Source organism: Oryx dammah, unplaced genomic scaffold (assembly GCF_014754425.2).
Source record: "Oryx dammah isolate SB20612 unplaced genomic scaffold, SCBI_Odam_1.1 HiC_scaffold_23, whole genome shotgun sequence".
Classification (NCBI taxonomy): Eukaryota; Metazoa; Chordata; class Mammalia; order Artiodactyla; family Bovidae; genus Oryx; species Oryx dammah.
In genome coordinates, this window is record NW_024070207.1 from 13,305,173 (window position 1) to 13,330,555 (window position 25,383).

General features: G+C 37.7%; 2 protein-coding genes across 5 annotated transcripts in view; both read right to left on the reverse strand.

The window, feature by feature from the left end:
- Positions 1 to 16,707, reverse strand: part of RBM41 (RNA binding motif protein 41) — an 81,121-nt gene extending 64,414 nt beyond the window's left edge. For 3 of the 4 annotated variants that reach the window (XM_040265028.1, XM_040265027.1, XM_040265026.1), the window contains exons 1-5: positions 16,551 to 16,615; positions 13,249 to 13,365; positions 12,502 to 12,694; positions 11,841 to 12,045; positions 9,908 to 9,979 (exon numbers count right to left, since the gene is read on the reverse strand). In XM_040265028.1, coding sequence (XP_040120962.1) covers positions 9,908 to 9,979; positions 11,841 to 12,045; positions 12,502 to 12,694; positions 13,249 to 13,365; positions 16,551 to 16,558 — 595 coding nt within the window. In that variant the 5' untranslated portion in view covers positions 16,559 to 16,615. Of the gene's footprint in view, positions 1 to 9,907; positions 9,980 to 11,840; positions 12,046 to 12,501; positions 12,695 to 13,248; positions 13,366 to 16,550 lie in introns of all 4 variants that reach the window. The other variant, XM_040265029.1, reaches the window with a different exon arrangement.
- Positions 16,708 to 20,628: 3,921 nt separating this feature from the next.
- Positions 20,629 to 25,383, reverse strand: part of NUP62CL (nucleoporin 62 C-terminal like) — an 87,785-nt gene continuing 83,030 nt past the window's right edge. The window contains exon 10 of the mRNA XM_040265032.1: positions 20,629 to 21,766. Within this exon, the coding sequence (XP_040120966.1) occupies positions 21,678 to 21,766 (89 nt within the window). The 3' untranslated portion in view covers positions 20,629 to 21,677. The remainder of the gene's footprint in view (positions 21,767 to 25,383) is intronic.

Consider the following 25,383-nt stretch of genomic DNA (forward strand, 5'->3'; position numbering starts at 1 on the left):
CATGCACATGCACAGAGCTGTCCACATGGCCAGAGCTTTGTGTGTACTCAGGAAAGACCTGAAAAATCCCTGAGCTCTCACCACTGACTAATACTGAGTTTCTGCGCAAGCAGGGAGTGAAGGCTACAATGGAGTTAATTGCCTGGTTGACTGTTGATGATGTCCTTGGCTTGCACACAAAGTCCTTCAGAACTGGGAAATCCCTCAGTACTGGGAAAAATACTAGTTCTAGAAATAATTAATACACTGTGTTAAGTTAAAGAAGGCCATATATTATATGATATTATGTGATTCCATTTATAGGAAATGTCTGGAATAGGCAAATCCATATGGATAGGCAGTAGATTAGTGGCTCTCTGGGCTGGGAGTAAAAACAGTAACTGAGAACAATCTCTGGGGTGATGAAAATGTTCTAAAATTCAACTGTAGTGATGGTTGAACAATTCTGTAAATTTACTATGAACCATTCAATTGTTATAACTCAATAAAGAAGTGAAAAAAAGGATCCAATTACATTCTATAAGAAACTTGTTTTTTTTTCAAAATATGAAACTCACTTTCAAATATAATATAAATAGGATAAAAGTAAAATGGAAAGTAATTCTGGAATGTTGGAGTAAAGACCTCTGAAAATCTGCTGCTCCATGAAAGCAAAAAGAACACTGGGAAAAGGCAAAATAAAACTTTTGGTAAGTCTAGAAATTAAATAAAGGCTTATAACAATATAAGGAACAGTATTCAAGAAAAACAGCTGATTTGCAGTAAGAATAGTAAGATTTGTTGCATTTTAACTTTCCATAATCCCATTTCCCTCTCTCTAGTTTTTCAGCAGCTACTATGATAGTTGTGAAAAGCATTAGCCTAACTTACATTGAAGGAAGCAGAGCTTCCATCCTCAGAGAAACATCACTATTTGACTTTCTTCTACTTCTGCTTTATTGACTACATCGAGGCCTTTGACTGTGTGGATCACAATAAACTGTGGAAAATTCTTAAAGAGAGGAATACCAGACCACCTTACCTGCCTTCTGAGAAATCTGTATGCAAGTCAAGAAGCAACAGTTAGAACTGGACATGGAACAAGAGACTGGTTCCAAATTGGCAAAGGAGTACATCAAGGCTGTATATTATCACCCTGCTTATTTAACTTCTTATGCAGAGTACATCAGGAGAAATGCCAGGCTGGATGAATCACAAGCTGGAATCAGGATTGCTAGGAGAAATATCAATAACTTCAGATATGCAGATGACACTACCTTTATGGCAGAAAGTGAAGAGGAACTGAGGAGCCTCTTGATGAAAGTGAAAGAGGAGAGTGAAAAAGCTGGCTTGAAACTCAACATTCAAAAAAACTAAGATCATGGCATCTGGTCCCATCACTTCATGACAAATAGATGGGGAAACCATGGAAACAGTGAGAGACTTTACTTTTTTGGGCTCCAAAATCACTGCAGATGGTGACTGCAGCCATGAAATTAAGACGCTTACTCCTTGGAAGAAGAGCTATGAAAAAACTAGACAGCATATTGAAAAGCAGAGACATTACTTTGCCAACAAAGGTCCATCTAGTCAAAGGTACAGTTTTTCCAGTAGTCATGTATGGATGTGAGAGTTAGACCATAAAGAAAGCTGAGCACCAAGAATTGATGCCTTTGAACTGTGGTGTTGGAGAAGACTCTTGAGAGTCCCTTGGATTGCAAAGAGATCAAACCAGTCAATCCTAAAGGAAATCAGTCCTGAATATTCATTGGAAGGACTGCTGCTAAAGCTGAAGCTCCAGTACTTTGGCCACCTGATGTGAAGAACTGACTCACTGGAAAAGACCCTGATGCTGGGAGAGTTTGAAGGCAGGAGGAAAAGGGGACGACAGAGGATGAGATGGTTGGATAGCATCACTGACTCGATGGACATGAGTTTGAGCAAGCTCTGGGAGTTGGTAATGGACAGGGAAGCCTGGTGTGCTGCAGTCCATGTGGTTGTAAAGAGCTGAACGTGACTGAGCGACTGAATTGAACTGAAAAGCTATATTCTGAGGGTTTGTCTTTGACTTGGTTCATACCTAGATCATGTCAAGAGCAATCAGTGGAGCTTATTTAACCCTGCAGGTACTTGAGTGGCATTATCAGCTAGAGCTAAGAGAAGGCTGACAAACAAACAAAACTTAAAAGGAAACATAGGAATAAGGATCACACTGATTTAAAAATAGATTACAAAGCTACAGCAACTGAAACAATATGGTAGTGGCTTAAAGACAGATATGTGAACCAGTGGAAAAGAATAGAGCCCAGAAATAAACTACACATGTACAGTCAACTGATCTTTGACAAGGGTGCCAAGAAAACATAATCAGGAAAGGATAGTCTCTTCAACAAATGGTGCTGGGAAAAGTATATGAAAGTGAAAGTGAAGTCACTCAGTTGTGTCTGACTCTTGTGACCCCATGGACTGTAGCCTACCAGGCTCCTCTGTCCATGGGATTTTCCAGGCAATAGTACTGGAGTGGATTGCCATTTCCTTCTCCAGGGGATCTTCCCGACCCAGGGATGGAACCTGGGTCTCCCACATTGTAGACAGACACTTAACCGTCTGAGCCACCAGGGAAGTCTATATCCACATGCAAAAAAAGTGAAACTACCGTTATCATCACAAAATTCAATTCAAAATGGATTAAAGACTTAAACATAAGACCTGAATTCTAAAACTCCTATTGAAAACATAGGGAGAAACCCTCTTGACATTAGTGTTGGCAATATAACCTCCAAAACACAGGTAATGAAAGCAAAAATAGAAAAGTGGGACAACATCAAACTAAAAAGCTTTATCATAGCAAAAGAAAGACTAGAGTAAAAAGGAAACTTATAGAATGGGAGAATATACAGTAGACCCTGAATAATACCAGTTTGAACTGTACAGGTCCACTTAATGCAGATTTTTTTTTGCAGTAAATATACACTACAGTACCACAAGATTTGTGGTTGATTTAATCTATAGATGTGAAACCATGGATACAGAATGCTGATTATAAAGTTATACATGGATTTTTGATTGCTTGGAGTGTCAGTGCCCCCAGCCCCTATGTTGTTCAAGAGTCAACTGTATTTGCAAACTACATATCTGTTAAGGGGTTAATATCCAAAACGTATAGGAAATACCTACAACTCAATGACATAAAAATAAAACCTGGTTAAAAAACGGACAAAGTATTTGAATAGACATTTCTCCACAGCAGATATACAAATGGCCAACATTTGTATAGGTACATGAAAAGGTGCTCATCATCATTAATCATCAGGGAAATGCAAATCAAAGTCACAATGAGACACATGTGCATGTGTAAGTGTATGCCAAGGAAAGTGAGGGCCTCAGAAGTCACTAATCTCTCACTTCTAACTGATCTTGAGGCTCAGCATAAGCAGGAAGTGAAGTCTAAGACAGAGTTGCAAACTGCTTCCCTGAGCACCAAAAGAGTAACCTAACACACCCACACAGAGCCCCTTGATAAAGGCCCATATGCTTTTTGATATAAGACATTTAAGAAAAACTCTCTCCAATCATTAGTGGCTCACTATGCTAACTGGACACAGATTTCAGTGACTTTACATGACAAAGAATTAAAAATTGACAGAATTGGTCCAGGAACATCACTAAACAAACAAATAGCAACCAATAAACCCTGGGTGGGGAGGGGTTGATTGGCTTTTCAGAGTTGTTATATAATATTATTTTAAATGTCTAAATTTCAACAATAAAATTATAAGACTGTAAGGGACTGAATATTTGTGCCCCCTCGAATTCATATGTTGAATCCACACCCTTCAATATGACAGTAACAGGAAGTGAGGATGCTTGAGTAGTAATTAGGATTAGATAAAGTCCTAAGAGTGGAACCCTCATGTGTGGGATTAATGCCCTTATAAGAGTCATCAGAGAGCTTGCTTCCTCTCTCTGCTCTCTACCAGGTGAGGATCCAGTAAGAATTCAGCAGTCTGAAACCCATAAGAGGGTTCTTATTGGAACTAGACCATGGTGGAACCTTGATCCTAGATTTCCAGCCTCTAGAACTGTGAGAAATACATCTCTGTTGTTTATAGGTTACCCAGTTTGGTACTTTGTTATAGCAGCCTGAGATGACAAAGACATTGAAAACAAAACAAAACAAAATACCCCCCGCCTTAAAACCAAGAAAGTATGATCCATATACGGGAAAAAAGAAACAGTTGATAGAAACTCTCCTGAGGAAGCACATTGGGCTTCTCAGAAAAAAAAAAAAAAAAAACTTTAAATCATTATTATAAGTTATTCAAACAAAGGAAACCATGTATAAAGAACTAAAGAATGTTTCAGAATATCTTACCAAATAGAGAATAAAAATAAAGATAGAAATTATAATAAAGAATCAAATAGAAATTTTCAAGCAGTATAACTGAGATGAAAAATACACTAGAGGGGCTCAACAGGAGATGTGAATTGACAGCAGAATCATCACACCTGAAGATATGTCAACTACATAATCTGAGGAAGCTTACTAAATTTGAGGAGCAGAAAGAAAAAAGAATGAAGAAAAAGACAACGGAGCCTTGGGAACCTATGGGAGACAAGCAAGCATACCAACACATGCATAATGGACTCTCAGAAGAAGAAGAAACAAAAAGAATATTTGCAGAGTTAATGGTCAAAAGCTTCCCCAAATTGATGAAAAACACTAATCCATACATCATGGAACTTCAACATACTCCAAGTAGGATGAATTCGAAGATACCTATGTGGAGTCTGTCCAAAGAGACACTTAGACAAGAAGTCAAACTGTCAAAAGTAGAAGATGAAGAACAGATCTTGAAAGCAGTAAGAAGAGGTTCACCATGGACAAGGGGTCCTGAGATTAATAGTTGACTTTTCAATAGAAATTAGAAGGAGCCAAAAGGCAGTTGAGATGATAAATTTGATCTGCTAAAAGAAGAAGATTGCCAAACAAAAATTCAATGTCAAGCAAAAAACTATAACGTAAAACTAAAGGAGAAATTAAAACATCCCAAGATAAACAGAGTTCACTACAAGATGATCTGCCCTATAAGAAAAACTACAGGGAGTCTTTTAGACTGAAATAAATGGACACTAAATAGTAACTCAAATTTACCCAAAGAAAGGACACTAGTAAAGTTGACTACATAGGTAAACATTAAAGACAGTATAAACGTTTTTATCCCTGTACTCTTTTTTTGTTGTTGTTCCATCTGACTTAAAAGATAAAAGATAACTGCATAAAGCAATAATTATAAAACTCTGTTGGTAGGCTTAAAATCTAGAAAGATGTCATTTTTTGTATAACAATTAGTACAAAGGAGGAAGGACAGAACAAAGGTAAATAAGAATGAAGTTTTTGAACATTATTGAAATTAAGTTGGCACTAATACAAACAAAATTATTCAAGCTAAGGTGTTAATTATAATCCCCAGGGCAAATTAGTAAAAGAGTAACAAAAATAGTAAAAGAAGCAACAAGTTAATTAAGATGACACACTGTAAAAGCTTATTTAACATGAAGGAATAAATGGAGTAATAGAGGAACGAAAAGATACAGACATATCAAAAATAAATAGCAGAATGGCAGATGTAGAACCTACCTTATCAACAGACTCCACTTAAATGCATTAAATATAAATCAACACTCTACATAATTGAAAGCAGGGATTTAAAAAAAAAACCATGATCTAAATAACTATTTGCTGTCTACAAGAGACACTTTGGTTTTTTAAAAAGTTGAAAGTAAAAGGATAGAAAAAGATACTCGATGCAATAAAGAAAGTAAAGCAGAATACAAGAAATTTGAGTCTCCCTTTTTTCCTTGGTAAGTCTAGGTAAAGGACTGTGAATTCTATTGCCTTTTCCATTGAGCCAACTTTTGGTTTTCTTGATTTTCTCTATTTTTTATTCATTTTTCATTTATTTTTGCTCTAATCTTTCTTTCTCTCAAGTTAGATATGGGTTTATTTGCCTTCTTTTTGTAGCTTTTTTCATTAAACTTCAATTTTTTTAGAGTAGCTGTAGCTTTACAGCAAAATTGAGGGGAAGTTACAGAGATTTCCCACCTATTCCCCTGAGCCCACACATGCTTAGTCTCCCTCATTACCTCCCACCAGAGTGGGACATTTGTTACAACTGATGAGCCTACACTGACACATCATAATTACTCCAAGTCTATAGTTTACCATTTACTCTTGGTATCATATATCCAATCAGTTTGGACAAATTTTTGTAGTTTCTTGAGGTGGAAATTTAGGTTATAAACTTCAGGTTTTTCCTCTTTATTAATATAGGCATTTACAGCTTTAAATAGCCCCTTGAGTACCTCTTCTACTGCATTCCTGAAGTTTTTGTATATTTTGTTTTCATTCATCTCGAAGTATTTTCTAATGTCCCTTGCAACTTATTTTTGATCCTTGGTTATTTGGTAGAGTGTTAAATAATCTCCACATATTTGTAAATTTCCTAAATGTCCATCTATTATTGATTTCTAATTTCATTTCACTGTAAACAGAAGTGGCGAGAGTGGACATCCTTGTCTTATTCTTGGTATTGGAAGGACAATTTCAATCTTTCACCATTAACTATGATGTTAATTATCAAGACAAATAATGGCCAATAGATTTCTGACAAAAATGCAAAGACAAGTAAATGGAGAAAGAACACTCTTTTCAACAATTAGTACTGGATAATCTGATATTCATAAGCAAAAAAGTGAACCTTAACATAAACCTCACACCTTATATAAACATATTAAGTCAAAGTGGATCATAGACTTAAATGTAAGATATACAATTATAAAACTGTTAGAAGAAAGTAAAGGAATAAACCCTTTTTCATAAAATCTAGTGTTTTTAGACATAAAAAAGCACAATCCATAAAAGAAAAAATGGATAAACTGGATTGTATCAAAATTTAAAATATTGGCTCTGAAGCAAAAAATTTGCATACTGAAAACTACGAAATTTTGCTGAAAGACGTGAATAAATACAAAGACATTCTGTGTTCATGGACTGAAGATTAAGTATTGTTGTAAGTACCACCCAAAGTGATATACAAATTCAAAGCAATACTATCAAAATCTCAATGATGTTTTTTGCAGAAATAGAAAAATCTGGGAATTCCCTGGCAGTCCAGTGTTTAAAGACTTGGTGCTTTCACTGCTGTGGGCCTGGGTTCAATCCCTGGTAAGGGAACTAAGATCCCACAAACCATGTGGCATGGCAGAAAAAAAGGAAATCGAAAAATCTATCCTAAAATTCATATGGAATCTCAAGGGACTCAAACAATGAAAACAATTTTGAAAAAGAAGAGCAAAATTGGAGGTCTCATACTTTCTGATTTCAAAGTTTACTACAAATCTATAGTAGTTTAAAAAGTGTGGTACTAACATAAAGACAGACATATATACTAATGGAATAGAATGGAGAGTCTGGAAATATACTCTTTCATTTACACTTAAATGATTTTCAGAGAGTGTGCCCAGACATTCAATGAGGAAAGGCAGTCATTTCAACAAGTAGTACTGGAAAAGCTGGCTATCAAACATGCAAAAAAATGAAGTTGGACCCTTTATATATGAAGTTAACTCAAAATGGATCAAAGACCTAAACATAAGAGCCAAAACTATAAAACTTTTTGAAGATAACATCAGAGAAACAGTTTATGACATCAGACTTGGCAAGATTTACTGGATATAACAACAAAAGCCCAGGGAACAAAAAAATAAACAAACTGGACTTTATCAAAAATAAAAACTTTTGTGCATCAAAGGATACTATTGACAGAATAAGAAGGCAACCCATAGAATAGGAGAAAATATTTGCAAATCATATATCTGAAAAGGGAGTAATATCCAGAATACATAAAGAACCCCTGCAACTTAACAACAAACAACCCATTTAAAAACGGGCAAAAGACATCCTTGTACATTGCTGGTATGAATTTAAAACAGTATAGACTCTATGGCAAACAGTATGGCAGTTTCTCAAAAGATTAAACATAGAATTACCATATAATCCAGCAATTCTACTTAACATATTCAAAAGAATGAAAGCAGGGACTGGAACAGACTGTTGTACATCCAGGTTCACAGCAGCATTATTCACAATAGCCAAAAGACAGAAATTACATAAGTGCCCATTGACAGATGAACAGATTAACAAAATGTAGTAGATACATACAATAAAATATAAGGGAGGAAATTCTGATACATGCTATAATATGGATGCTAAGTGAAATAAGCCAGACACAAAAAGACAAAAACTGTATGATTCTGTTTACATGAGGTACCTAGAATATTCAAATTCATAGAGAGAGAGAGCAGAATGGTGGCTGGTAGAAGATAAGGCAAGGGGAGAATGGGGAGTTAGTGTTTAATGGGTACAGAGTTTCAGTTTGGGAAGATGAATAAGTTCTGGAGATGGATGGCGATGATGGCTGCAGAACAATGTGAATATACTTAATGCCACAGAACTGTACACTTTAAAAATAGTTAGAATGGTCAATTTTATGTTAGGTATATTTTACCACAATAAAAGAAAGTTTGCTCTGTAGAAGACACTGTTAAGAGAATGAAAAGACAAGCTGCACACTGGGATAAAATATCTGTAAATCATATATCCAACAGAGAATTGTGTTTTGACTATATAAAGAACTCTCAAAAGTCAACAGGAAAAAATAAACAACTAAATGAAAAACAGCAAAAGATTTGAACAGACACTTCAGCAAATAGGATATAAGGATGGCACATAAGCATATGAAAAGATGTTTAATATCATTAGCCATTAAGGAAATGCAAATTAAAACTACGATGAGATACCACTTCACAGCTATTAGAATAACTAAAATAAATACCAACAATACCAAATGCTGACAAAGATGTAGAGCAATTGGAACTCTCATACATTGCTGGTGAAAATGCAAAATGGTTCAGCCACTCTTGAAAATGGTTTGGCAGTTTCTTATAAAGTTAAACAAACACTTACCATATGACCCAGTAATCCCACTCCTAGATATTTACCTTAGAGAAATAAAAATTTTATGTTCACACAAAAGCCTGTACAAGAATATTCATATCAGTATTATTCATAATCACCATAACCTGGAAACAGCCCAAATGCACTTGATGGGTGAGTGGATAGACAAACTTTGGAACAGTCATACAATGGAATGCTACTCAGCAAAAATGAACTATTGATACACACAGCTTAGATGAATCTCAAAAGCACTACACTGGATGAAAGAAGTCACTCTCAAAAGATTACCTTTTGTATGATTCTATTTGTATGGCATTCTCTAAAAGACAAAATCACAGTGATGGGGAATAGATCAGTGACTGACTGCCAGAGATTACGAGTGGAATTGCGAGTGACTTCAATGGATAGTATGAAGGAGTTTGAGGGTGATGGAGCTGTTCTCTATCCTGATTGTGGTGGTGGTTACATGAATCTATGTGATTAACATGATTTACAATTCACAGAATTGTATATACACCTCCCCCCCAAATAAACAGGCAATTTTATTGTAAGTTCATTTCAAAAATAAAGTAAAATATTAGCTACTATATCATCATCAATAGTTATACTTTACTGATTAAAAATATTCAGGATTATGAAATAGGATCAAAAAGACATTAAGGTCATTTTATGTCTGGTACAATAACTTAAAAGGTATAGAGAAAAAAATCAACAACACTAAATGTTAAAGCTTTAAACTTCTAACTCCTCTCTTTAATATTCTGTATCAGGATAATATGCTCCCTGTGGATCATGTCCTATAAACATTTTCATATACTGAATATGAAATTAAATAAGAACTCAACTTAGACGTCTGGGACCCTAGGTTACATTCCTAAATCTAACACTGTAAGAAAACTCTCGACTTGCCTTTTGTGCCTAATTTTATCTTCCTCTTCATTGAGGTCATGTACTTGTCTGCACTTGTCTTTTTGTGGTATGCTGTGAAGGTGTAAAGCAAGGAGTTTCAAAGATAGGAAACAGAACAGATTCATACACTACCCACCCACCCCAAATACCAGGTACTGCTTTAAGTGATTTACATGTATTACCTCTCTTAATCCTAACAACCCTACAATACAGCTACTATTAATATTCTCTTGAAGGAAATCAAGCACAGTATGGTAACTTGCCCCACATCTTTAGATAGTAAGTGGGGGCGCCAGGATGTCCCCAGCAGTCTGTCTCCACAGCCCATGTTCTTGATCAGCAAGCTATAATGTCTCTCCACAAAAGCTGTTTCTTCATTCCTTCCCTCACCACTGTTCTTCCATGTCTATGGTCTCTCTATCTCTAACAAACCATTCATTCATTCTATTGACTTTATTGTCTAAGCACAGAGGAGTCCTGATTCTATGGATCTAATTCTGCCCTCTCCCTGGAGTTTCACTGCTACATTTCCAACAGCCTCCTCAATATCTGCACTGGATGATCCTGCAGTCTCAAAAATTTAACATGTTTAAAATCAAACTCATCATCTTTCCTCAAAATTTCCCCATAAAGGCTTTCTTAATTTTGCCAACTGTTAAGTCACACAGCCTTGAAACACCTGGGATATCTTTGACACAGGCCTCTCCACGAATCTTCATTCTCAGTCAACAAGTTTTACCAATTGTTCTTTTGTAATGTCTCTTATAACCATACCTACTTCTCTTTCCAATTTCTTTGCCATCATCCTAGTGCAGCTCTTCCTGAAGAAATGACTGTGATTACTCCTAAATTGTTTTCCCTGTTCTCCCACTCATGTATTTGATTTACTGGCCACCAGATTCATCAAGTTCAGAAACTGCTTTTATCATGTTACTCCTGGTTCAATGACCTTAACTATACCCAAAATGACTAACTGAATAACTAACTCCATGTAGATCTATACTACTTGCCAAATAAAGTTCAAAAATCTTAGCCATCTTTTTAACTTTGTCTCTCACAATACCTCCAAACATGACTTTGCTCATGACATCTGCTACAAGTGAAATGCCCCTCCCTCTCCTTTCTGAAGACTTGGTAGTATTAAAAGAACATTTAAATCTTATCTCCTCTGAGAGGCCATCTTTAGTCACATCAATGCACGGTGACCTTTCCCTTCTCTGAACTCCTACAGCACTTAACAACTGTATCTAGCCTTGTTACTAAATGCTGTGCACTTCTCTCTCCAACTAGATTCCAACTGGCACAAAGTCAAGAAGTCATTTCTTAAACTTGTGCATACCTTCCACAGTGCCTAGCAAAACTTCTCTGTTAAATCCACTCTTTCTGGCTAAGACACACATTTATCTGTATATTTTGTGCTAATTTATAGTTCCACCTCAGGACCCTTCACAATCTAGCCTCACCTACCTTTTCCAGTGTCATCTTCTGCCAGTCCTCACCATGTCCTACATATCCTGCCACAATGAACTTTTCACTGTTCCTTAGACACACCAGGTTCTTTCACAATCTTGTTCCTACTCACCTACTATCCACAACGTCCTCTTCCCACTATTTACTGACAAACGCCTGTTGATCCATCAAGACTTGGTACAAGTACAAATATAAACTCCTGACTCCCCCAACTAGACTTAGATGCTCTATGTCTTAGGTCCCCTCAGCATTTTATTTACATCTCTACAATAGCAATTTCCAGGGTGTACTGCAACTAACTAGGTACATATTTGTCTTTCTCATGGGACTATATATACCTTCCTCAAGAGTAGCAATAGTTCATCTTTCCCCCACTCCCTCCACTAACTCTTCATAGTTAAGGCCCTGATGTTAAATCTTTCTGCCAGTGAAAGAGTGTATCAAGTCAGTGGTGATCACATACCTTGGTAATAAAGAGCCTTGAGGAAAGAGTGACGATCAGCTCCCTGAAATAAAGAATTTTCTATTTCCATTTCTCGCCGGGTCAGCTGTTTGCTCTTTGCAAATCTCTGTGGCAGGCAAAGGATGCGCTGACGCTCTGAGATCCTTTCCTCAATATCTTGAAGACGGTTCTGTATTGCTTCAGGGGTTGCCCTAAGTCTCGCTCTCTGAAATAGGAGAAATGAGATGGCATATATCACAGAGGACACACCCTAAAAGTGACAATCTGATACCTTAAACAAGAAAGAAAATGATCAGGGCCCCAAAATGGTCATTTATAGATATGTCAGCGAGGAAGTCAAGGAGTGGGAATTCTAGGTTGTCCAGTGGTTACGACTCTGTGCTTTTACTACTGAGGGTACAGGTTCAATCCCTGATTGTGGAACTAAGATCCCATAAGCCACATGGTACAGCCAAAAATAAATAAAATTTAAAAAATAAAATCCCATTTGTTACAAAAAAAAATGTCAAGCAGCAGCGTCTCTTTTACCAAGGTCCTTACCTTAAAAACCAAAGATTTAGATACAAGCTCAGTGTTCTGAGAACTCAAAATGAAAAGGTTCTCAGTATCAAATGAAGAAATTGTCCTTTTTATTCTCTAGAAAAAAAATTGCCCCACTCACCTTTTCACCTGAAACATGGCTCTTCCAAATCAAGATTTCTGTTTCATTAAGCCCCAGTTCCCTGAGAGAAGCAGTCTCCTGGTCCTTCTCATGCAGTGTCTGGAACTGGGACAAAGTCATAGTCCCAGCTGCTTCCTTCCCAAAGGGCTTATACATAGTACCAGGAGCAAAGCTCTCTTTCTTAGATACACATCTGCAAAACAAGCAGGAAGAGAGTAAGAACATCTTCAAGTTACCACAATGCACAGAAATGGGGCTTGCCATTATAAGGCACAATGAAACTCAGGGGCAATTTCTCTCTTACATCCTATTTCTAGGTTAAAGCACTACTAGAATGATATGGAATTCCACCAGTAGTCCAGGACTAACAAATGACTGAATCAAATATTTACTGAGCACTTACTATGCATCAGACACTGTGCCAGGTACTGAGGATTTAACAGTAAAAAAGACAAGTTTCTGCTTTGTGCAAGGAACTGTAGAAGAGAGGCAAGTAAGCAGGCAATAACGTTACTGGATTATAAGTACTATGAATGTTAAAGGAAGACACAGGAATGGTACTCAGCCCAGACAGAGTGGGATATGGAAGACTTCCTAGAAGAGACACAGAAGTAAAACCCTGCCTAATCGGTGGAAATCTGCCAAGGAAAGGGGGGTGAGAGAGGAGTCTTCCACCCAGACTTGAAGAGGTATCTGTCACCTGGAGCTGAGGGTCTATTATACTCTTTTTGCAAAATCAATACCTACTCCTCAATGGAGACAGAGGTATCCAGTTGATGCTGAAGGAGGCTTTTCAGCTGCCTCTCCCCTTCTGTTTCCAGCTCCTCCAGGACATGCTCATCACTCTTGACACAGCTATTTACCCTGGAATAGATACAAGGAAATATATGGAAAGTAGAAGAGACACTGAATCTCAAAATATATTCTTTAGCTATATTATCTACCATTAGTGATCCCATTTGTTCAAACATACTTCTCTATTTGTTGCCCTTTATCACTCATTCAACAAACATTAACTAAGTACCTGTTTATACACAATGAATGCACTCTGCTGGGTACTGATGGAGTCAAAGATATGCAAGACACAGTCCCTCTCATTAAGAAGCCTGCAATTTATTTAGGAAAAAGTAATAGATATGGATGTGTTGTATTCAGGTGCCTGGGGGTGAGGGCAGAGCAGGAGAGAGGGAGGGAGGGAGAATGAAAAGCACAGGAAGAGAGTGACAGAGAGAAGGAGAGAGAAAGAAAGAAAGAAGAGAAGAACGACATAAAGAAGCATATGCCAAATCAGTAGGAGTTCACAGAAGAAATAACTGGGAGGCAGGGTAGTAAATGAAGATTTTGGAAAGGTAATTCTTACATTGGCATTTGAAGGACTCTGTGTGATGAAGGAAAGAACAGGGAGAGAGACCATGAAGAGACAGAAGTATGTTCTGGGGGATAATAAGACATTTATCTGGCATTCATGTATGACAACCTTGGGAGATCATGTTGGAGGGATAGTTAGACTGTGAATGGCCTTAAATACACCAACTAAGAGGTCTCAAACTTAATGTACAGGTATTAGAAGGCAATTTATTAGGCAGTTAAGTGACATGGTATAAGCGATGGTTTAGGAAAATGAATGTGGTTATAATAAGCCTTATGGATTAGTAAGAACAAAACCAGAAGAACTAGTTAAGGAAACTATATAATTTATCAAACGTGAGGTGATGAAAGTTCAAAGTGGTGTGCTAATAGTGACAATAGAAAGGAAGGCTTAAATGAGAAAGGCCTTTTGAACATAGGGGTAAGGAAGAAATGAAAAATAACCCCAAATTTCAAGCTGTGTAACTGAGCGATGGGACCAATGAACTAAAGAGGAAGTTCTAGATGGAGTAAATGGTTTGGGAAAGGGAAGTCATTCTTCTTTTAGCCATGTTGAGTCAACTATTACAATTGAAATACCAGTATGAAGTATCAGGAATGCTTCAAAGACATACTGAGCCTGAGGTGACAGAAGGTGATATTGGCTAGAAGGAAAGTGAGAGAGAGAAGAAGTGTTGTATAGATTAGAGTCTGAGGCTGCACATGGAAATCTTGAGTCATCTGTATTGTCAGGATGTGGAGCTGTGAGAGAGGAGATCCCCAAAAGAGAGAGTATAGAAGCAAAGGTGAAGGGGATCATAACATTTTATAGCTTAAGCACTACTGTGTGGATATCCAGGTAATGCTAAATAATGAAGAACTCTGAGCATAAAGAAATAGCAGGACCATTTAAGTGTGCAAGAACAGATTTTAAAAGAAAAAAGCAAAGTGAGTTAACTCGATGAGGAAAATGAATACTAAATACCTTTCTTAGCCCTTTACTATTGGGGTTATGATGAGACCTAGAAGATGTATTGGAGAAGGCAATGGCACCCCACTCTAGTACTCTTGCCTGGAAAATCCCATGGATGGAGGAGCCTGGTAGGCTGCAGTCCATGGGGTCGCTAAGAGTTGGACAGGACTGAGTGACTTCACTTTCACTTTTTACTTTCATGCATTGGAGAAGGAAATGGCAACCCACTCCAGTGTTCTTGCCTGGAGACTCCCAGGGATGGCGGAGCCTGGTGGGCTGCCGTCTATGGGGTCACACAGAGTCGGACACGACTGAAGTGATTTAGCAGCAGCAGAAGATGTATCTCTCATAATTATAAAGAAAATTCTCATACTTATAACAACTTTGGGAAATTTTAAAAGATCCCTAGGCCCAGGGTTTTAAAAAAAATTCCTTTCAAGTATCTTAATATTTCCTTATTATTTAGAATTCTGAAAGTTCTTGCTAAATTTGAAGTGGCTTTGAAATGAATAAATCATAGCTAAATACATCAGCACACATAAATTTCAAAAAGAAATGTAGAGTGAAAATAGTGCCAGGAAAATTCATACAATATGTGTCTATATAGAGTTGAAAATGGAATAACACTAGCGACATTTTGTTTAGATATAAATTCATATGTGGCAAAACTATTTAAAAAGAAAAAGCAAAGAAATGATTAAGGCAAAATACTGGATAGTGATCCTCTCAGGGAGGGAAGAGAAACACTCAGGAGCATACAAGCAGACTTCTGATACTGGTAATGTTCTATTGTAGTGAGGACGACTCTATTATTATTCTTTAACCTGTATATATTCATAATTTTGCATGTATGAGAGATATTATAAACAATTTTTAAGGCATTTTGAAGCAGGGAAAATCAGAAACTACTTTTTTTTAAAGATGTAGAAACTAACGGTGCAGGAAAGCATCATACCTGTAAGAATTTAAATGCACCGCCTTATTCCAGTGATTATTCTACTTGCAGAATGAATACAAAACTAATTTGATAAGGAGCCTTAAAAAAGGTTTCGTGTACTGTCAGTAATCGATTGCAAGCGCAGGCTTTCAACAAAGATCAGCCACGTTAAAGCTGCCATTTCCTGTAGAACCGGTAGAGGGAACTGCTCGCAGCGGTGCCTTTCTTTTTTTACAATAGATGGATACGGGTTTGGTACTTTGCTTCCAAATTTGTAGAAACAAAGTATCACTTGCTTACTTTCAGGTCTGAAAGTACTAAGCGGTCTCTGAGCCCGAAAAAATCCGCTATAAACACAAACACTGCACATTAACGCGCCCACCCTGAGCCCATTTCTGAGGATGAGAGGAGGTCGGGCGGGACAGGATCTGGCCCGGGTTTCTACGGCACAGACTGGTTTCATCAATCGATCAAGACCCTTTTACCTGAGTGGGTCGGTCTGAAACAGAAAGGAGCCACAGCATCTGTCCCGGGGCCAGCGCCGTTGCCTAGGTGCTTGTGCCAGGAGGGCATCCCTACGGGGACCGGCAGCGGCGGCGGCCCTTCCTGAACTTCGCCCTACAGGCCTGTCCAGCCCGTCTCCCCTTTTCCCTCCTCCTCTGTCTTCCCGCTCACACGAAACCCTATCCTCAGAACGTGACATACCCCAAACCCAAAGTAACAAAAGCCATTTGAAAAGTCAAAAGGTAGAACAGAGCGCCCTTCGCCGTCTGTTCTCAGACAATCCCTTACCTCTTCATGTTTCCACAGGCCCCTAGATCTAACTTGGGTAAAACAGGCCGCGGACTTCAAGTCCCAGAACTCTGCGCGGCCGACTCGAAGGGGATTGTGGTGGAGCACGGTGTTCTGGGAATTGTAGTCTTGCGGAGCTAGAAATCGAAAGCCCGTACTGAGTAACCGGTATATTGTAAATCGCCCGAGTATTTCTCTTGGATTTCTCGTATAGGTTAAATATAGCACCCAAAATATCCAGCTCATAAACCTAGGAGTCGCCTTTGACTTCTTAACTCTCATCCAGTATCACCAGATCCTGGCTCTTCTAATTTTCTTCGAACGTGTCCCTATCAACCCTGCTTCTGCTTTCAAGGACTTCTTATCCCACATCCTGCCTATTTGCTATTTCCAGTCGAGTCTCTGGTCCACCCTCTGCAGTCTAGCCAGAGTGATCAGAGTGACCACATCACTAGCACCAATGGTTCACCTCTATCTCTAACAGAGGCTTACAAGACATTGTACTTCCTGAGAATCAGACAACCACATATATTCAAGCCCATGAATGTTTTTATTGATAATTAAGATAACTCAAGAGACTGGTAGAGCATACTAGTTAAGATAATGGGCTCCTAGTTTCTAGAAATGGAAATACATATATCCTTGGTGGTGGTGGTTTAGTTGCTAAGTCGTGTCAAATTCTTGCACTGTGGACTGTACCCTGCCAGGCTCCTCTCCCTGGGATTTCCCAGGCAAGAATACTGGAGTGGGTTGCCATTTCCTTCTCCACTATGTCCTTAAGTATGTGAAAAGAAAAACGTTTAATCTCACTCATAAATGACATGTAAATTTCAAAGTACATGGACTATGAAATATCTGACCTCTGCTGCTGCTAAGTCGCTTGAGTTGTGTCCGACTCTGTGCGACCCCATAGACAGCAGCCCATCAGGCTCCCCCGTCCCTGGGGATTCTCCAGGCAAGAACACTGGAGTAGGTTGCCATTTCCTTCTCCAATGCAGGAAAGTGAAAAGTGAAAGTCACCTCCAAATTCTCGAGGTCACCAAACCATTAAAAGTCCTTGTCATAGCTAAAGGAATCAAAGGGACATGATAACTAAATGTAATGTGGTATCCTGGATGGGATTCTGGAACAGAAAAAGAGCCCTGAATAAAAAATAAGGAAATATGAACTATGCACTTTAGTTAATAAGATTCATTAGCTGTGACAAATATACCAAGTTATATATGATGTAAACACTAAAACTAAGTGGAGGAATACAGAATTCTATACTAGGCAACCTATCTTGTGTGTCCTTGCTTGTATATGCAGTAGAATACCTTGCAGAAAAGGAAGACATACTTCCCATCCTGAGAATTTCTAAAAGATGAGACTGTCATGGCAAATACTAGAGTTATCCAAAACCTGGCCTTGTGTATTAGTTGCTCAGTTGTGTCCAACTCTTTGTGACCCCATGGACTGTATCCTGCCAGGCTCCTATATCCATGGGATTCTCCAGGTATGAATACTGGTGTGGGTAGACATTCCCTTCTCCAGGGGATCTTCTTGTCCCAGGGATGAAATCCCAGTCTCCTGCATTACAGGCAGACTCTTTACTGCTGTCTGATCCACCAAGCAAAACTTGGCATATGCAAAAACTGTGCTTCTAAAGCATACAGGTGAATGGATACAGCTCTAACATGCCCTTTTGTGGCTTTGGCACAGAACGGGGTCAGAATCTAAGCAAAAACAGTGTGGGTCATATCATAGTCCACACCAGGTAAATTTTATTTGGTGGTGGGGCTGAATTCTGCTGCTCAACCAAACTGTCCAGTTGACACAATGATAAAGGATGAAATGGAAAAACACACCAAGGTTGCTAGTGTATCTGTCCCCTGGGAAGGTAGCAAAGGGTGGAACAAATACTACACTGACAATCACACCAGACTTGTACACAACTTCTAATAAAACATATATCCTATTGGTACTGAAGTGATACACACTACATTACAAATCCACTAGGTGGGATGAGCGGAGAATGAATGGCTAAAAAGACATATACGAGGTAGAATCACTAGAAAGCAAGGTCAAAAGGAAGTGCTCTATGTACCTGTGTATAATTGTAGCCAGTTTAGTGGTAGGTACCAAGGGACAAACACTTAGAAAATTGCACTAGAAGGAAAACTGGGCTATTTCTAGCTCTGCCAAATTTATTAACTGTGGAATAATAGCTATTCCATTTCCCAAGCAGCCTCTCCCCAGTTCATAAGGATATCGGACAGTATATAAAAAGCTTTGAGATTTCTAGATGTTATTCATGGGCACAGAGATCTTATCATGAGGTAATTTCACAAATTCACCCCAGAAGAATTTACGACAAGCTGAAAAATATGCCTCATTTATCTTTCTGACAATTTAACAAGGTTAGTTTAATTAAGTCAGAAGTTCCTCCTTAACATAGACATATTTTCAGGCTTTGTCCCTTTTAGGTGCTTTGTTCACAACACATTTTTGATGATTATATTATGAAGCAATTATAATTTCCAGATATGAAAGAAGATGCTAAAACCAAAAATCCTCTCTTGAAGAGGGAGAACATCACTCATCTAATATTAAGAGTAAACAATTGTGCATGTCTTTCCAATTCTCCAAATTAGATAGCATAAATGCCATTACAGAGAGAACAAGTATAGCATCTTTTTCAAAGGACAAAAAAAAGTAGATAAGCACTGGGAAAGTGTCAGCATGACAAATTTAAGAATTCTTCTTCAGCTAATACAGCTGGTCTTCAACAAAGGTTGGGGGGTGGAGGGGTCTCAAGAATCCAGTACCTAACAAAAATGTAGACTTAAAATTACTGGCACGAATAGGTTATTTCTGATCTTGTAATTCATGTCTGCTCAACAATGTCACATCTTTTAGACACATTAGTGAAAAAGTAAGTATAAGTCACTCAGTCATGTCTGACTCTTTGCAACCCCATGGACTATACAGTCCACGGAATTCTCTAGGCCAGAATACGGGACTGGGTAGGGTAATCTTTCCCTTCTCCAGGGGATCTTTCCAACCCAAGGATCGAATCCAGGTCCCCCACATTGCAGGTGGATTCTTTACCAGCTGAGTCATAGAGAAGCCCAAGAATACTGGAGTGGGTAGCCTATCCCTTCTCCAAGGGATCTTCTCGACCCAGGAATCGAACCGGGGTCTCCTGCACTTCAGGCAGATTCTTTACCAACGGAGCTATCAGGGAAGCCACGTATTTTAGATACATATTAGAACCACAGTCAGAAGTAACCTTAAAGACGATTTAGTCCAAGGCTCCAAACAGTACAGAGATCCCCAGTAAGCTTACAGTGTAACTGCACTGATTTAGAAGTCACTTGCCATTCACTTGCCTCTTTTATGTCCTCTCAATGCAAAGTCAACAGGAAAACTATAGCCCCATCTTTATTTTTCTGAGGAAGTTTTATAGTAAGCATGTACTGGTAGTGAAAAGATATAAAGGAACCACAAAACTTAAGAGAAGTGGAAACTAGTTTATTCCAGTTGAGAAAACTTTCATATGGTCCAACTCTATTATGTTGTAGACAAATGATAATTCTTCAAATGAAAGTATCTGTCCAGTTAATTAAGCAGGGACAAGAATAAACCCAGTGTTTTCTTCTATATATTATGTTCTCTTTCCTGAATGTGAAACAACATATTCACAGACTACAAGAGTTGAATTGCCAAAAAAATACAGAAAATGTTGTTATCTAGGGTACAGTAGTAATAATATTGTACTCAAACATTAAAGATTACTCAAGATTATACTCAAAAGCTGTATACCTACAGAAATCATCCATAAAATTAAATGGCCTCTGAATTTTTTTCATATTCTATAATTTTGAGAGGTAATAGATTAGAAGCTGCTACTTTGAGAAGTGTGGATAGGAAAAAAAAGAGACCATGTAAGTATTGATATTTGGCTTACTCATAAGGTGAATTAAATCGCTAATATTCATTTCAAAAATATTCTCTTTCCATAATATGTCTCCCTCAGGATGGTCATGTTCAGTCAGTACAATAGAAATTCAGTGCAGTAATGACAAGCAACTAGCACTAGTCATTCAAAAACTTTTTAAGTAGTTTATTTTGTTTTTCAGAGCATCGCCTTTATTTATGACAGGTAAAACACGAAACACAAGAAATCAGAAGCTAAGAACAAGGCTTTTTCTTGAAAAACAAATAAATACATAAACCCCCAAAGTATTAATCACATGCTAAAATCAAGTAAAATGCCAGATTATTTTCACATTAAAAATAAACTGCCTGAACCATACCCTTTAAAAATAGCCTAATTCAAGCCCTAAATCCACTCTAACTTTTCCTCCCTTCTCTGAAATTCTTTTAATATATTTATTTATTTGGCTGAGCTGGGTCTCAGTTAAGGCAGGCAGGATCTTTAGTTGTGGCATGCAAGGACTTTCAGCTGTGGCATGTGAACTCTTTAGTTGTGGCATGTGAACTTAGCTGTAGCATGTGCAATCTAGTTCTCTGACCAGGGATCAAACCTGGGCCCCCTGCACTGGGAGTACAGAGACTGAACCACTGGATCACTAGGGAAGTCCCACTCCTCTGAATTTCTATAGCATACTTTCTGTAATTCATAACACACTTTCTTGTATTGTCTATACTATTTTCATACAGAAGGAATTAATTGTATCTCAAAGGAGACAGTAAGTGCCTTTGCAGACAGAGACTTCACAGTAGCTAACACTATATGCTGAATGTTAACAAGCACCCAGGAAAGACTGGCTGGCATCTATTTTTTGGCAAACATTACTCTATGATCTGGCTGGAGTGAAAAGGACAATGTGTACTGGCAGTAAGATATGGTATCTGGGAGAGTAAGCCATGAATTACACACACAGGGTCAACATCAAAGAGGTTGCTGCCTAGACAGAAGAGCTGATAAAGTTTTGATTTGCTAATACTAAAAGCCAAACTACAGTATCATTTTCAAATAACACAATATTTAAGTGGAAAAAATACATGCATACTTTATTGTACCCAAGAGGGAATAGTAGCTGTAAATACTATTCTAATGAACACCATCAAAATTTGAAGGTAATGTATAATCCAAAAACAGCATGCTCAAAATAGGGTCATTTAATCAAAAGCCATCTTGACGTTGTATTCTTCCCAATGATGATCCTCTAGGATTTGTGTTACCTCTTCTACCTTCCTCTGCAGCATATCTATAAGGGGAAAAGGCACACAACATTACTCAGAGGTAGAAATATCCCAGGAACATAATAACTTAATTCTCCCTTCAACATATGATTGACAAAACTTTACATATCAATTTTAATAGTGTTAAGTATTAAGAGAAAAACATGTGTCTATCTGGTAGGAAACTACTGGACAAGAGTGTTCTTGATTTTCTCTCCCTAGCTTTCATGGAAATTATGGTCTATCCTGATATTTATGTTTTGCTGAAGAGAAGTGTTAACTGCTTTTTACTCATTACAGCCTAAAAGTACCATACAGGATGGCCATGAAATGGAATGTGTAGATCTTTGTTGCCTATAAGCAAATTAGTACACTGAGTAGCTTCATATTTCTATTTCATTCTAATGATTAATTTAACTTGGTGGTCCTTAAATTTGCTCAGAGCAGAGCAACACAAAATACCATTAGTTTTACTATATAAAACAGTAACTTTCTGTAGTAAAAATAAGCTGTTGAAGTAAGTGTGATAATCTGAGTTTTTCTATTAATGTGCATAAATAAATATGGTCATTTGTTTTAGTGTTCATTAATGCTCACTGGCTGATAAGCAATAACTGGGCCCAAAAATTTAAGAAAAAATTTATAAGAGAAAAACTAAAAAATGTAGAGCACTATAATTTTTTTCAGCCAACTGGAAAAGAACAGATGTTACAGAGTTTTTGAAGTATAATACCTCATTTTATCTTATGACATACAGGCACTATAAGATCACATCTTTTAAGAACAAGTGATTTAAATGATGGTTGTCTACTGAAAGGCTAGGGAAACAGTCTAGCAAAAAACATCTCCTTTCTGTTGAAATAACAAACTGCAGGGTGCAATTTTCCCCCCTAAATAACATTTTTCAATGTGATAAAAGCACAAATGAGCACTACAACAAATCATTAACTTGAGGCCAGAAGTGTCAACATAAGCACAATCTACTTAATTTGCTGATTGATATATATTAAATGCAAAGGAGTAAATTTATAAACATTTTTAAAAATCAATGAAATGTTGAGAAACACAAGTCAGCATTATTAAGAAAGCCTTTACCATAAATATTTTGTCAGGTTTTCAAATTGAATTCTCAAGACTATTTCTGTATTAACATACTTCATATTTTTCAGAAGTGTCATTCTTTAAGGGCAAAAACTGTACCTAGGCACTTAACCGCCCAGAGTAATGGTCCCATGATATGCATCAGTGATTAGTCCCTGCATGTGTGCATGCTAAGCCACTACAGTGGTGTCCAGCTCTTTGTGATTTTATAGACTGTAGCCCACCAGGCGCTTCTGTCCATGGGATTTCCCAGGCAAGAACACTGGAGTGGGTAGCTGCTTCTTCCTCCAGGGGATCTTTTCAACCTGGGAATCAAACCTGAGTCTCCTGTGACTCCTGCATTGCAGGCAGATTCTTTTACTGCTGCAGGCCTATTAAATTATGTGCTATACTAGAAGTAAAATGCTAGTAGTAGTTGAAATTTGATGGGAAATACGCCATACACATTTGCCATTATTACAAAGGAACTGTACTGAACAACATGAAATTGAAATAAATAAAACAACTCCATTCATAATAGCATAAAAAAGAATTAAAATACTCAGGAATAAATAAACTAAAGATAAATTTAGGAATAAACAGCAAATGAACTATAAGACTTGTACAATAAAAACTATAAAATACTGCTAAGAGAAACTAAGAAGATCTAAAAAAAGAAAAGATATTCCATGTTCATGGACTGAAAGACTCAATAGTTTTAAGATGTCAATTCTCCACAAATTGATCTACAAATTCAGTGCAATGCCTATGAAAATTCCAGCAGGCTATTTTTTGTAGAAATAAACATGCTTTAAAATTTACATGGAAAGACAAAGGACCCAAAACAGCTAAAATAATCTGAAATAGAATAATAAATTACAGGAATTATATCACCCAGTTTTAAAACTTATTACAAAGCAACAGTAATCAAGACAGTATGGTATTATCATAGGATAGCCACAGAGATCAATGGAATAGAAAAAATGTCCAGAAAAAATCTTATATTTATGGTCAATTCATTTTTAACAAAGGTGCCAACATAATTCAATGGAGGAAGCATAGCCTTCAACAGATAATACAAGGACAACTGCATGTTTACATGGAAATGAAGTTGAACTCCTACCTCTAACTATGAACAAGGTGGACTACTGGTTAAACCTAAGAACTAAAATTATATTTGGAAGACAAAACACAAACTTCAAACAACCGATGAATGGATCAACAAGATATGATATGTCCATACACTGGAATACTACACAGCAATGAAGAGGGATACAATACAGAGATATGTTACAACACAGATGAACCTGGAAAACATTAGGTCAGACAGAAAAGGCCACATATAATATGATTCCATTTAATTAAACTCTCCAGAAAAGGCAAATCAGTAAAGACAGAAAGTAAATAAGTAGCTGCCGAGGGTTCAGAGTAGGAATGGGGATTAACGACAAACAAGCTAGAGAAAACTTTTAGAGGTAATGGAAATGTTCTAAAAGTGGATGGTGTGATGTTTGCACAGGCCTCTATCTTTAAACAGTTATTGTTTAAGACAGCATATTTGTGTGTTTAAAATATTCCTTAAAAATGACTTCCCCAAAAAAGGTTCTGGTAAAACTGCTTCCAGCTAGCTCCATTCTGCTTAGGGACAGACGTTTTCTTTACCTTACTTAGTCTACTTGCAAATATTTCAGATAAAAATTGCAAGATTTTCATAGAAATTTATGAAAATTAGCAGTTTGGTCAATAAACACAAGCATAGCCTTCTACTGTAATTACTTTTAAGTTATACATATAAATATGATTCAGTTCAGTTCAGTTCAGTTGCTCAGTCGTGTCCGACTCTTTGCAACCCCATGAATCGCAGCACGCCAGGCCTCCCTGTCCATCACCAACTCCCGGAGTTCACTCAGACTCACGTCCATCGAGTCCGTGATGCCATCCAGCCATCTCATCCTCGGTCGTCCCCTTCTCCTCCTGCCCTCAATCCCTCCCAGCATCAGAGTCTTTTCCAATGAGTCAACTCTTCTCATGAGGTGGCCAAAGTACTGGAGTTTCAGCTTTAGCATCATTCCTTCCAAAGAAATCCCAGGGCTGATCTCCTTCAGAATGGACTGGTTGGATCTCCTGGCAGTCCAAGGGACTCTCAAAAGTCTTCTCCAACACCACAGTTCAAAAGCATCCATTCTTCGGCACTCAGCTTTCTTCACAATCTAACTCTCATATCCATACATGATCAGTGGAAAAACCATAGCCTTGACTAGACGGACCTTTGTTGGCAAAGTAACGTCTCTGCTTTTGAATATACTATCTAGGTTGGTCATAACTTTTCTTCCAAGGAGTAAGCGTCTTTTAATTTCATGGCTGCAATCACCATCTGCAGTGATTTTGGAGCCCCCCAAAATAAAATCTGACACTGTTTCCCCATCTTTTTCCCATGAAGTGATGGGACTGGATGCCATGATCTTAGTTTTCTGAATGTTGAGCTTTAAGGCAACTTTTTCACTCTCCTCTTTCACTTTCATCAAGAGGCTTTTTAGTTCCTCTTCACTTTCTGCCATAAGGG